Raw genomic sequence first — 13734 nt, 5'->3', positions numbered from 1 at the left:
GTTTTCACTTGACGTTTTCCAGCGTCAAAAGACATCACGTGACTAAAAATAAAGATACCAATTCGTCATTTTCTGGTCACGTGATATCTGTTCAAGCTGAAAATGAGTGTCGAGCGTCAAATGAAAACTCATCCTAAAGGTTTAGGTCGGGCTTACAATAGGTAATTTAAGCCTTAAGAGATTGACCAATCACAGTCAAGTATGAAGCGAATTGTAAAATTAAGAAATGATTTCAAGCCTCATAACTCGGAAAGCACTCAATGGAAAAATACTTTATTATAGCATTTTGGAAAGCTCTCGAGATAAGCCATAAGAATACGCAAGAATACATAGGTGTCCCATTTAAAAAGTTGGAGGTGACCTTCACGTGACTTTCAAGTGACTCTTCAAGGTCAAACTAATCGCACCGTCTTATGTGCCTCTTAAAACCATACAACTTTTGTCTGAAACATTTTTTTCTACAATCAAAATTAAAAAAGTTATTCGGGGTGATGGATGAAAATGGGACATCTTGTATTTATAAACTCAATCAAATTTTTTTCTATACTTTTTTATATGTAAAGGGCATTGAACTATATAACATACTAGAAGCCGCGCAAAGGTACACTGCGCGACAACGATTCGTTCCGTGGTCACTCTCTCGCGGGGCAAGGGGAGCGTAGAAGTGACCAATCAGCTGGCAGCGTGGCAATGGCTGATTGGTTAGAGGCTACACTCCCCTTGCCTCGCGAGAGGGACCACGGAACGAATCGTTGTCGCACAGTGTACGTTTTGTTTATTATTCCCGAGCCGAGAGAGATAGATGCTAAGTGGTCATGCTTTCCTTGTCTTACATATTACCTGAGCTGAAAACATTAGTCTAAAGAAATGTAGCATGTGCAATGTAATACGTATTTGTTCAAATATCATTTTTTCTTTTAAATTAAAATTGTGATAAAATAATACATACATACAGTTTTGTTTCATCTACTATGGTGTGAGAACTTTAGACGAATCGACTGTAATATGTTAGAGAAACAAAGAACGCATCACCTTTTAGCGCCTCCTTGTCTAACAGGCTGGATCGGCCACTTTCTATGATAGCGCGGCTTCCAGTATGTTATATAGTTCAATGGTAAAGGGTCATCTACAATGGCCGTAGCAGGTTGTAACCATAGACTTATATAATACTTCTTCTTCCGTTAATAGCACCGGGCGTTTCAATCTTTGTCCATGCTGCCAGATGGCTTCGTCGGTTTCACAGATTCAGTGAGCAGAAAATCGAGCTCAGACTTATATAATAGACTGGCCCCTATCGTAAGAGGCAGCGTTGAAAGATCTAAAGGACAGAGAGATGATTCCGGGTATCTCTGTCCTTCTCTTTTGTCTCGTGGTGGGGACACTGATGGGATGAGTGAAAACGAAGCGGGCATGCACACTGCTTTCCCCTCAACTCCTACAGTGTCCCCACTACGAGCAAAAGAGAAGGACAGAGATACCCGGAATCATTTCTCTATCCTTTAGTTCTTTCAACGCTGCCTCTTACGGTAGGGGCCAGTCTATTATATAAGTCTATGATAGAAATGATGATGATAAAGTTGGCCATAAGCAGAAGTAACTAGGATTTTAACTGGTTGAAATCCTAGTTACTTCTGCTTACGGCCAACTTTGGCCGTGTTCCGAAATTACTGCCAGTACTGCAAATTCTATAGTGCACGTTACGGGGGATGTTTACGACAATTAATCGGATCTCTGATTGGACTGAGCAGTGGTACTCAGCGATAGACTTCCTAAATTTCCCTAGATTAATCCGGATCAATGATGTGTCTCTGAAGTAATCGAATTAGATTAACAGTCATCGAAAGAAATTGCGGTCGAGCTGACCGAAAAAATTGTGAAAAACATCATAAGAAATTATAGAAGATACTTTATTATTCTTTTAATTAATATATCTATTTATCAAATATATATTAATAAATAAATGTATTTTACTGAAATAAGATGTTTTCTATAAAATAAGTTGTTAATCTAATTCGATTACTTCAGAGACACCAGAAGACCTCAGGCTTTACTCCCCTCGTCTAAAAGAGTATTTTATGCTCTGTCCTATATTTCTTACGTCCATGTTTACCTCTTTTAATATCTCAAGTAGCAAATTTTTTTAATCCTAGTGATCCATAGGACGTAAGAAATACTGGACAGAGCATAAAGTACTCTTTTCGACGAGGGGTGTGAAATCTGAGGGGTAAAGGGTTTATTGTCGCGGCCATCTTAGATGCATCAGATTTAGCGTCTATTTTCACATCGCACGGACGTAAATCGAATAAAATATGAGAGATTCCGTGAAATCATCTATCATCTGAAATCGCTGTGTTATTCCGAATCATTTTTGAATATTAAGGAATTCAAAAATATCACACTCCGTGAAATTAATATCCGCCGCCATCTTACATGCCTCATATTCCGTTGCAGTAGATATTTCTTTCCCCTCACCCTTTGAGCTTCACCCCCGCAGCAATACACTCTGTCCAGTATTTCTTACGTCCATGGATTAACTCGAGTTGTGGAACCGGGCCTAAGGCCCAGTTCTACGATCCAGTTAATCCGAGTTGAAGTAGTGAATGGACCAATCAGGACCCAGTTTAACGTATTAAACTCCGATTAACTCGAGTTGTGGAACTGGGCCTAAGTTCCTGCTGATGGTTTATGATTGTTTCACTTCGTTTACGATATTTGGCGGCATTTTACGGGACGATCAAATATTGTTGGATTTTATCATGAAACTTTCATTATAAGTTCTAGTACGATTTTATTTTTTTTTACAACTGATCGTCTCGAGCTATCAAGCTCGACGTTTATAAATCCTGCCAGAACATCGGAGAAAACCACAAAAATGTCACGAATATCAGAAAGAATCTCCGGTGTTTTGAAGCTAGCCAATAGTGCGAAATTGAGTGACAGAAAGGTAACACTGTGTTAATTATCGAAGAGAAATTGATAGCGATATCATTTAAATGTATCATTATTATTCCTTCATATTATCGATGTTATCAAGAAATCTACTTTTATGCATTATTTTATAAAAATACACGTGGTTGATGTGTAAGAAAAATCCGAAATTATTTCAATTTTTTCCAATTTTGGATTTAAAACTATTTCGAAAAACAATAACAATTTATAACAATAACAATTTTCAATAATAAATTTTATAACAATAATAATAATTTTATAACAATTTTCATCTAAGGAAATTGTATCTATCTAGACAATCTGCGAAATGGAATCATTCCTCAAGACTTAATTTTTAAATGCTTTAATATGTATTGATTCAACTTCTCTTAAAGAAAGTTACATTTTACAAAAAAAAAAAAAAAAAAATACATCAGATTTTGCATTACTTTTCAATACAGGACACTCTATATATCAAGATTCTTCTTCTCTCTTTTATTTTTTAAAATTTGTTTTTATAATTTTTAGACATTTGTTGCCGAACTCTTGGATTTATACCGGAACGATGATGCTCTCAATGAAATATATGAGAATACAGAGAAGAAAGTTCCAGGGAACATTAATTGGCCCTACATTATACATACAGTTCACCAACTAATTCTCGACGTAAGAAGAATTGCATGTAAAAATTTCTACATACTTTGTTCCGCTATATATTATTCATTTATTTCATTAATTTTTCATTTTTCATAAATAAAAAATAACAAAGGAAGCAGAAAAGCCCAGTAAAGAAACGACTGCCAAAAACAAAGAGAGACAGGCACTCTGTAGTTTAATGATTGATACTATTCGTCGATCTAATGAAAGGTCTGCTGAACTTCTATATGGCAACGACATAATCTCTAGGATACTGCAAATATTAAATTCCAAGCCTTATATACATTATCAAGACACATATCTGGCAATTCTAGTGAAGTATATATTGCCCAAGAGTATCAATCATAACAACATCAGGGAGGAACAATGGAAGGAATTGCTGACAGTTTGCAGCAAATTGTACAAAAAGGTGCACTTGAAGAAACACATTGTATTAAATGCGCTACAATTGATCGTGGACCATTCCTTCTTACACACAAATTTAGTGTCTCATGTGAAGAATTTACTACTCTTCTTAGGTGTGTTAAAACTTTATATTTTCCATGTTATTAAGAGCTAATATATTTTAATTAAGATTCAATTTATAAAGTTATATAAATTTACACTTAAATCCATGTTTATAAAATTTTTTAATTTTTTATTAATAAAATTAATTATAACTCTTAATTGTAACTTAATATCTTAATTATCACATTTAAATATTATAAACATTTTAATTTAAATTTTAATTAAATTTATTAACTATTATTTTTATATAATTTTCCAACAACAATATATTAAAACATCTGAATCATGTAATTTCACTTGTGGATTATAAAATTAATTAACAAGTTCTTCTAATATTATAAAATATCTTTCAAATTTTTTATTTTTTATGTTTTACATTTATTATTTAATTAATCTTTTTCATTTTAATAATAGATCTAATCCTAATTTTTCTAAAAAGTTTATTTAAATTTATCTTTTTAAAAAATTATTTAACATGTTAATTAATTATTCTGTTTACATTTTATTTTTATTTAATTAATTAATTTAATTAATTATTCTCTTTACATTTTATATATATTATATAAATTAATATTTTCCTTTCCAATAATAGGAGATCTAATTCTAATTTTTTAAAAAGTTTATTTTTTTAAGTTTTTTTAAAATCTTTTTAAAATATCATTTAATATATTTATTATTTAACATAATTTCTTTATATTTTATTATATTTTAAAATAAATTAAAATTATAAATTAATTTTTTATATTAAATAAAAGTACTTTCTCTTATATAAATTTATTTTTATTATTATATTAAATAATTAATAAAAAATTTAATTAATAATAATTACTAAATGTTTTTTTAATTATTAAATTAATTTTTCTAATTATTAAATTTATCTTCATCAAGTTTACTCGCAGAGCTAGTAAAGTATTAGTAAGAGCTAGTAAAACCATTATTTTGTTAGAGCTAATAAAACAATCGCTTAATATTGATTCACTATAGCATTAAGAAAAATTCATGCTCTACACATACTACTTAGTTTCACAGAAAAATTAATTTTTTTACACCAAACTGACACACGACCGTTCGCGTCAGGCTGTTATAGTTGTTATGTCTACGATATTTGAATTTCATATTCAAAGTCTTATCAAAGTCTTTTCAACTAATTATTTTATAATTATTTTATATTTTATATTTATTTTATATTTTTTAGAGAATGTCTTTGGAAATGTGAAAGCAAATAATGACGAGCAGTTGACAGAATCCTTCTACAAACTCAGCAGCAGTGTATGCAGGCAAATCGCGACAGAATCAAGAATAGCGCTCTGCAAATTCAGCGAAGATATATCGATGGATATCCTACGTTTGAATGGTTCCGAGGGAAAATATAACTTGTTATTGATGTTCCTGCAGATTCATCATCCAAATAGTATCGGGTGCGACAGCGCGTATGCCTACAACTGGAACAAGTGGAGAGATTTGCTGCGTAGCATGTGTCAACTTGTTCAAGAAAATTGCAAATTGGACGTGCAGTGGTGCAGTTTCATCGAGTTTGCCAGCGAAGGTATTAGATGTACAAAAGTCTGGATACAGTCGAATATCTCATATAGAATGCATTTTAGAACAAAATGCTTTAGACAAAAGTTGTAAGGATTAAAAAGATGCATTTAACTGTAATATCCATTTGACATTGAGTGGTGTCGTCAAGATCAGAACAAGGTCAACTTGAATTTTTTAAATGGAACCCCCTATTTTTCATTGCATATTCTTGTAGCTCATCTCGAGAGTTTTCCAAAACACTATAATAAAGTATTTCTTCATTGAGTACTTTCCGAGTTATGAGGCTTGAAATCATTTCTTAATTTTGCATAAATCGTAAAATATTTTGTAAAATATTCATTTTTCAATTATCTTACCTTAATACTTTTATGTACAAAATAATGAGAGGAATCAATTGGTGTAAAGAAAACACATAGTTATTTCGAAAAAAAAAAATGTAAATATGTAAAAATATGTTGTAATGAACAATTAAATATTATTCTTAAAAATAACTGTGTTTTCTTTACACCAATTGAGTCCCCTCATTATTTTGTACATAAAAGTATTAAGATTAAATAATTAAAAAATGAATATTTTACAAGATATTTTACGGTTTATGTAAAATTAAGAAATGATTTCAAGTGTTACAACTCAAAAAATACTTGAGGGAAAAATAATTTATTATAGTGTTTTGGAAAGCTCTCGAGGTAAGCTACAAGAATATGCAATGAAAAATAGGAGGTTCCATTAAAAAAATTCAAATTGATCTTGCTCTGACCTTGGCGACGCCACTCAATGTTAAATGGATATTACAGTTAAATACGTCTTTTTAATCCTTACAACTTTTGTCTAAAGCATTTTGTTCTAAAATGCATTCTATATGAGATATTCGACTGTATCCAGCTAAATATTTATACAGGATGGACTTTGGTCCACCCTATTTAGCATTTCTCTTTTTTCAAATCATTTAAATCTAGAAATCATAGTTTGAGTGTTAAAAATGTTGAAAATTTTTTGAACTATGTATTGTGCATAAAAAGTTAATTATTTTGCAAGACTATACTATTACACGATGACTCAGTTTTAATAAAATAATTCTTTTGTAAATAAGCTTTTGAAATTGTAATTATCAACAATTATGCGATTTTCTGTTATCTGGAAGATTTATCTTCATAAATATCTGTGAATAAAATATTATAATATTACTAATATTATTAAATAATATTAATATTAATATAGTAATATTAATTATATGAAATATTACCTGTCGTGACGCTATCGCTTGATTAATAAAATATTAATTATGTTATATATTCTTTGCAGTCGTGAAACAAATAATGGACAACTCGGTGAATCTCGCTAGCTCTGTTGATGCAAATTCTTTTGACGACACTTATTCTCAACCGACCAAACGCAGACGAACAATAAATAAGATGGAGAACGTCGTCGATCTAATAACAGAAAGCAGTCCCGAGGAAGTATGGTCCTTGGTGAGAATCCTTGAGGAAACATTGAGGAAATACCCGCAATGCTTAAAGCCACAAGATTTCGCGCCTTTGCTACAACGCTTAACGGAACTCGCTCAATCTCGAGATGAGCACATCATGGATAATTTATACAATCTCGCTATTGTTGTCATGGAGAACGAGATGTCTAACGGAAAGGAAGTACAGGACACTATGATTCATTGGAGCAAGATCTGGGATATGCTACTCAGGTGTATATATGAATTAATTAAAGATTGGGAAAGTTAAAAAATTTTAATTAAAACTAATCGAAGATTGTCAATTTATTTTAATTATTTTTTATTAAAAACTATCTCCCATTTATTAAAAACTATCTCCCTGTTTATTTTATACAGGGTTAGGAAAAAGTCTGGATATCCTTTAATATTTCGAAAAATAGGCATTTAAAAAAAAAATGTTTCATACAAAAGTTATAGGGATTTATATGGCGCATTACGTAGCAACATTATTATGACCTCGAATAGCGTTATCAAGGTTATGTGAAGGTCAGCTTCAATTTTTTAAATCGAACACCCTATTTTTCATTGCATATTCTTGTAGCTTACCTCGAGAGCTTTCCAAAACACTATAATAAATTATTTTTCCATGAAGTACTTTTCGAATTATGAGGCTTGAAATTATTTCTTAATTTTACATAAACCATAAAATATCTTGTAAAATATTCATTTTTCAATTATTTTACCTTAATACTTTTATGCAAAAAATAATGAGAGGAATCAATTGGTGTAAAGAAAACACATAGTTACTTTTAAGAAAAATATTTAATTGTTCATTGCAACATATTTTTACATATTTACATTTTTTTTTTCGAAATAACTATGTGTTTTCTTTACACCAATTGATTCCTCTCATTATTTTGTACATAAAAGTATTAAAGTAAGATAATCGAAAAATGAATATTTTACAAGATGGTTTCTGTAAAATTAAATGATTTCAAGCCTCATAACTCGAAAAGTACTTCATGGAAAAATAATTTATTATAGTGTTTTGAAAAGCTCTCAAGATAAGCTGCAAGATAATGTAATAAAAAATATAGGGTTCCATTTAAAAAATTGAAGCTGACCTTCACATATGCTTGACAACGCTATTCGAGGTCATAATAATGTTGCTGCGTAATGCACCACATAAAACCTTATAACTTTTGTATGAAACATTTTTTTTTTAAATGCGTATTTTTCGAAATATTAAGGGATATCCTTTTTCCAAACCCTGTATGTATATAATTACATCAGAATTATTGTTGCAGATCTCTGGGAGCAAATCAGAACGAAGAGTCGGGTCATTCGCTGATCCGTTGTTTTATAGAGCACAACAAGATGTCTAATGCGAACGCTCTTCTCAGATTGTATCTGACAAAGGCAATCCGTTGGTCGCCGAACAGCATATGCACGCTACGATGGTTGTGCGAACGTATTTCTCTGCCGGAGGACGCATTCACATCAGTATTGGATCCATCACCATCGACAACGATTGCGCCGATCTGTGACAGAACGCGTCTTCTGGAATGGCTGCTAAATGTGCCGTGGCAAAAATTGATGACACGATCGTCCGATAAAATCATCGAGGACGTCTGTGCTTTACTGGTGAATCTCGTCCTGAGCTCACGTTGTAGGCAAAATATCCGGAAATCGTCGCGAAAGCGCGAGGAATCGCGCGAATCTATTTTTGTATCGCATCAGGATATTTATTCGACGGACCTTTTACAATTCTGTTACGCATCTTTGACATTCAAGATCGAGCTTTCAGTAAGATTGAAGGACGAATGCGACGAGGAAAATTTTAAACCGGTGACCACAGATGGAAGTCCCGTCTTCTGCGTACAGGAGGTGTTTAATTTTCTGAAAAAATGCTTGTATGACATTTTTCAAGGTGAAGATTCAAACGATGAAACAAAAAATACAGTTGAGATACACATCACACTAATGAAAATAGCGTTCCTAGCGAGATCGCTATCCAGTCTGAAACATATGGGTATTATTGCAAAGATGGATAGCGTTGACCCGTTGATTGATACGATGGAAAAACACCTGAAGAATAGCTTCGAAGTTCTAACGAAAATTGATTGGGGCAGGTGCGAAAAAATCTATTCGAATTTTAATGAAATGATGAAAAAATTGATTGTTTTTTCTTCTCTTTCAAAATCATCGGAAAAATCCGAAACCTTTAACGATTTTTGTTCTTTATTAATTTTGACAGTTCTAATTATTTTGTAATTAATTATGCATTAGAAAACTTGAGCTTTCATTGATCTTGTTTTTCGAATGTCTTACGTTAAATATTTAGATACGCGTGCAAGTATGCGTACTTAATGAACGTGACCAGAGCATTGAACGTGCTCTATAGGACGCCTTATGACGCGGAAATCGCGAAGATAATCGTCTCTGCGTCTACTGTAGATATGTTGAAAAATATATTCGATCTCCTGAATCTCGAGGACAGTCGTTACAACAGCGATTATCACAAAGAACATGACACTTTTCAGGTATCAAAAAAAATAATATTTAATAATAAATTATAATAATAATATTTATAATATTTATATTTATAATATTTATAATATTTATAATATTAAATTATAATAATAATATTTATAAACAGTGTTTGCTGTAGATAATTTCAAAATTATCTAGATAAAGATAAAAATCTGTAAATATATCTTAGATGAGATAAAGATGATTTTGCTTTTACTTAATCTAGATGAGATAATTATTGCGATAATCTATATAATTATCTAGATATTTAATCTAGATATTTTTGTTTATTTTAGAAGACTATTTTTAAAAAATGTGACGCAGATTATAAATGGGATATTAAAATCATAAACACATATTCTTTCTCTTTTCCTAAAGAATATTTAATATTATAAAGAAATAATAGCAAAAAGGTATATAAATGATATGATAAATATTTATTTATTAATTTATATTTATAATATATTTATATTATATCTATAATATATTAATAATAATAATATAAAAAATATATTTTAGATATTTTAGATAGATTTTTGGAAGCTTGCCTGGAAAATTTTTTTGCATAATGAAAACGTCATCTTAGGCAATTTTTAGATAAGATGACATATATTTTTCATCTAAGATAAAGATAAAGATACTTTGTATTTCTTCATCTAGTTAAAAATAAAGATGATCCATTTCTTTATCTAGATGATTATCTAGATAATTTTATTTAGATACCCGCAACACTGTTTATAAATAATAATTATTATAAATAATAATATTTATAATAAAGAAATTGATTTATATATTCAATTTTAATCCTCGAACGATTTTTTTTTTTAGACAAGACGCAGGCGTTCTGGTAAGGAGAATCCATCTTCGAGTCCTCGACGCGAGAATGCAATTCATCTTCAGGTTGTGGCGGCCTTGGCGTCCTTTTGTGCGTTACGCGTCGACGCGGACCGCGACAAATCATTGCAAACGAAAATGATGCGTAACTTGTTCACCATGCAGCAGGACTTTACCAACTGCGTCGATTATTGGGTATCCTTAACAATCCTGGAATCGCTCCCTGCGCGCGATCAGGACGAGATTCACTCCGAATATGCGAATGTGCCGTTGGATCTTATGTTGAAAGTTTGTCAGAGGAATCATAGGGATGAGGAGGTGTCACGTCGGCTGTTGAATCTGCTGCCATACTTCCTCGAATACGCGATCAAGTACGGTTATTCATCGAGAATAACCGTTGTTCATACGCTCATACAGTTTTATAAACGTATGCATAAGTCGAATTATAGCGTTCTCGTGCACGTGGACTACATGAAGTGTGTGTGCAACTGTGTGCGAATCGATCCGAGCTTCTCGTGGAATCATGACATGGCTTCCGATGATGATGTCGTGACGCTATTGGATAGCATTCTCGACTACATCGGTGATATGCTCTTCGTGCTGCGTTCGCAGGCTGTGCGATGTCTACAGGAAGTCTTGTCCCTCAAGAATATCGCTTATAAGTGGAAAGAGCGAATATGCATCAAAGTGGAAAAGATAGCATTCGATCTTCTCGATGAGGTCCAACAATCAAGTTCTGATCCGCAAAAGTATGAACATTAAAATAAATATATAGAGTGTCTCAAAAAGATTGGGACTCTGAAATATCCTTGAAAAATGTAAGTTTCATTAAAAAAATGTTTAGTACAGAAATTATAGGGTTTAAAACGGTTTATTTACTAGTCTTATCAATTTGGGTGCCAAGCTCAGGACAAGGTCATGAATTTTTTAAATCAAAGCTATGTAATAGGGAAAAAAAAATTGACTTGAATCTCAACTGGGCCCCGAACTCACAATCTGATCCATCAGATAGCTCTCTTTAAAACCAACAATTTTTATATTAAACATTTTTTTTTCGATAACTTAATCCTTTCGAGATATTTCTAGAATACCGATCTTATAAAAAGTTCGATTTCAAAACGATTTAAAATAAATACAGTTATAATGTTTTGACAGTTATAATGAAAAAATATCTAAAAAAAAGATATGAGAATATGCCAGAAAAAAATAGAAAGTTTAATTTAAAAAATTCATAATCTTGGCAATGCTACCCAACGAATCGAACTAATAAAGCTAATAAATAGAATTTTCAAACTTTACAATTTTTTTATTAACAATTTTTTTATAAAACTTATATTTTCCGAGATATTTCGTAGTCTCGATCTTTTAGGGACATTCTTCGATAGGATGTTCCATTTTAACTTTGCCATCGAAATATCTTGTGAGGTCTAAAAGATACGAAAAAATGTTTCAGACAAAAGTTGTATGATTTCGAGGGGGCCATAAAATGGCGTTATTGGTTTGACCTTGAAAAGTCGTTTGAAGGTCACGCGAAGCTCACCTTCAATTTTTTTAATGGAATTCCCTATTTTTTATTACTTATTCTTGTAGCTTATCTCGAGGGCTTTCCAAAACACTATAATAAAGTATTTCTTCATTGAGTACTTTTCGAGTTATGAGGCTTGAAATAATTTCTTAATTTTACATAAACCATAAAATATCTTGTAAAATATTCATTTTTCGATTAACTTACCTTAATACTTTTATGTACAAAATAATGAGAGGAATCAATTGGTGTAAAGAAAACACATAGTTAGCTTTAAGAAAAAATATGTAATTGTTAATTGCAAATTACATATTTTTTCTTCGAAACAACTATGTGTTTTCTTTACACCAATTGATTCCTGTCATTATTTTGTACGTAAAAGTATTAAAGTAAGATAACCGAAAAATGAATATTTTACAAGATATTTTACGGTTTATGTAAAATTAAGGAATGATTTCAAGTCTCATAACTCGGAAAGCACTCAATAGAAAAATACTTTATTATAGTGGTTTGGAAAGCCCTCGAGATGAGCTACAAGAATATGTAATAGCACATAGGGTGTCCTATTTAAAAAGTTGGAGGTGACCTTCACGTGACTTTCAGGTGAGTCTTCAAGGTCAAACTAATGGCATCATTTTATGTCCCCCACAAAACCATACACAATTTTTCTGGAACATTTTTTCGTATCTTTTAGACTTTACGAGATATTTCGATGGCAAAGTTAAAATGGATCACCCTGTATAAAGTATATTTAATGCTGAAACAAATTAGATGGAAAAATTATTTTTACAACATTTAAATTCATGAATTCGGTATGTAATCTGTAATTAATGTAATTTAAAATTAATTTATTTTGATGTGGAATAGCAGCAATCTGGAAGATAGTCAACAACAGGATGAGAGAGAAACCAGAACAGCCAGCGCATTGATCGCTCTTGCCTCTATTGTTTGCGCCAGCGGAATTCTTCAGGGTCGCGCATTATACGCTATGTTGCGACTGACAATAGAAAGAAAAGTAGACGTGCAGATAGTGCGGAAGATTCTCTCAACAGCAGCGCAGTACACCACAACACACATCTCATTGGTTGAGGATAATTTAAACTATCTGTTGACATCCTGGATCAAGGATGCACAATATCCTTGCACAGTATCCTTGCAGAGGTTTCCATGGATCCTCGCGGGTAAGGACAGATCATCTTGCGATGCTAATATTACTGATCAATTTAATTGTCAAATTTTATATTTCTTACCATATTATAACAATTGTATCAGTATCTGACATTTGATAATAGTATAATTAAAGATTTAGATCTATAAGCAGTGTTTGCTGTAGATAATTTCAAAATTATCTAGATAAAGATAAAGATAAAAATTCGTAAATTTATCTTAGATGAGATAAAGGTAATTTTGCTTTTACTTAATCTAGATGAAAGATAAGATGATTATTGCGATAATCTAGATAATTATCTAGATATTTTTGTTTATTTTATAAGACTATAAATATTTGTAAAAAATGTGACGCAGATTATAAATAGGATATTAAAATCATAAACACATATTCTTTCTCTTTTCCTAAAGAATATTTAAATAATAAAAAGGTATATAAATGATATAATAAATATTTATTTATTAATTTATATTTATGATATATTTATAATATATTTATAATATATTCATAATATATTAATAATATAATAATCAATGTGTAACAATACATATATTATTTTTATAAAATATACATTAATGCATTGCACAAATTTAAGTA

At 31.1% G+C, this 13734-nt stretch overlaps 1 protein-coding gene across 5 annotated transcripts in view; it reads left to right on the top strand.

The window, feature by feature from the left end:
- Positions 1-2414: 2414 nt before the first annotated feature.
- LOC105248156 (serine-protein kinase ATM) overlaps positions 2415-13734 on the top strand; it is a 30645-nt gene continuing 19325 nt past the window's right edge. For 2 of the 5 annotated variants that reach the window (XM_020026518.2, XM_020026519.2), the window contains exons 1-9: positions 2415-2944; positions 3457-3594; positions 3698-4103; positions 5288-5638; positions 6937-7330; positions 8386-9210; positions 9423-9621; positions 10439-11193; positions 12840-13150. In XM_020026518.2, coding sequence (XP_019882077.2) covers positions 2873-2944; positions 3457-3594; positions 3698-4103; positions 5288-5638; positions 6937-7330; positions 8386-9210; positions 9423-9621; positions 10439-11193; positions 12840-13150 — 3451 coding nt within the window. In that variant the 5' untranslated portion in view covers positions 2415-2872. Of the gene's footprint in view, positions 2945-3456; positions 3595-3697; positions 4104-5287; positions 5639-6936; positions 7331-8385; positions 9211-9422; positions 9622-10438; positions 11194-12836; positions 13151-13734 lie in introns of those variants that run through there. The other 3 variants (XM_011252788.3, XM_011252790.3, XM_025409125.1) reach the window with 2 other exon arrangements.

The sequence above is a fragment of the Camponotus floridanus genome, unplaced genomic scaffold (assembly GCF_003227725.1).
Source record: "Camponotus floridanus strain SB8 unplaced genomic scaffold, Cflo_v7.5 scaffold241, whole genome shotgun sequence".
Classification (NCBI taxonomy): Eukaryota; Metazoa; Arthropoda; class Insecta; order Hymenoptera; family Formicidae; genus Camponotus; species Camponotus floridanus.
This window is presented reverse-complemented; position numbering and strand designations above follow the sequence as displayed.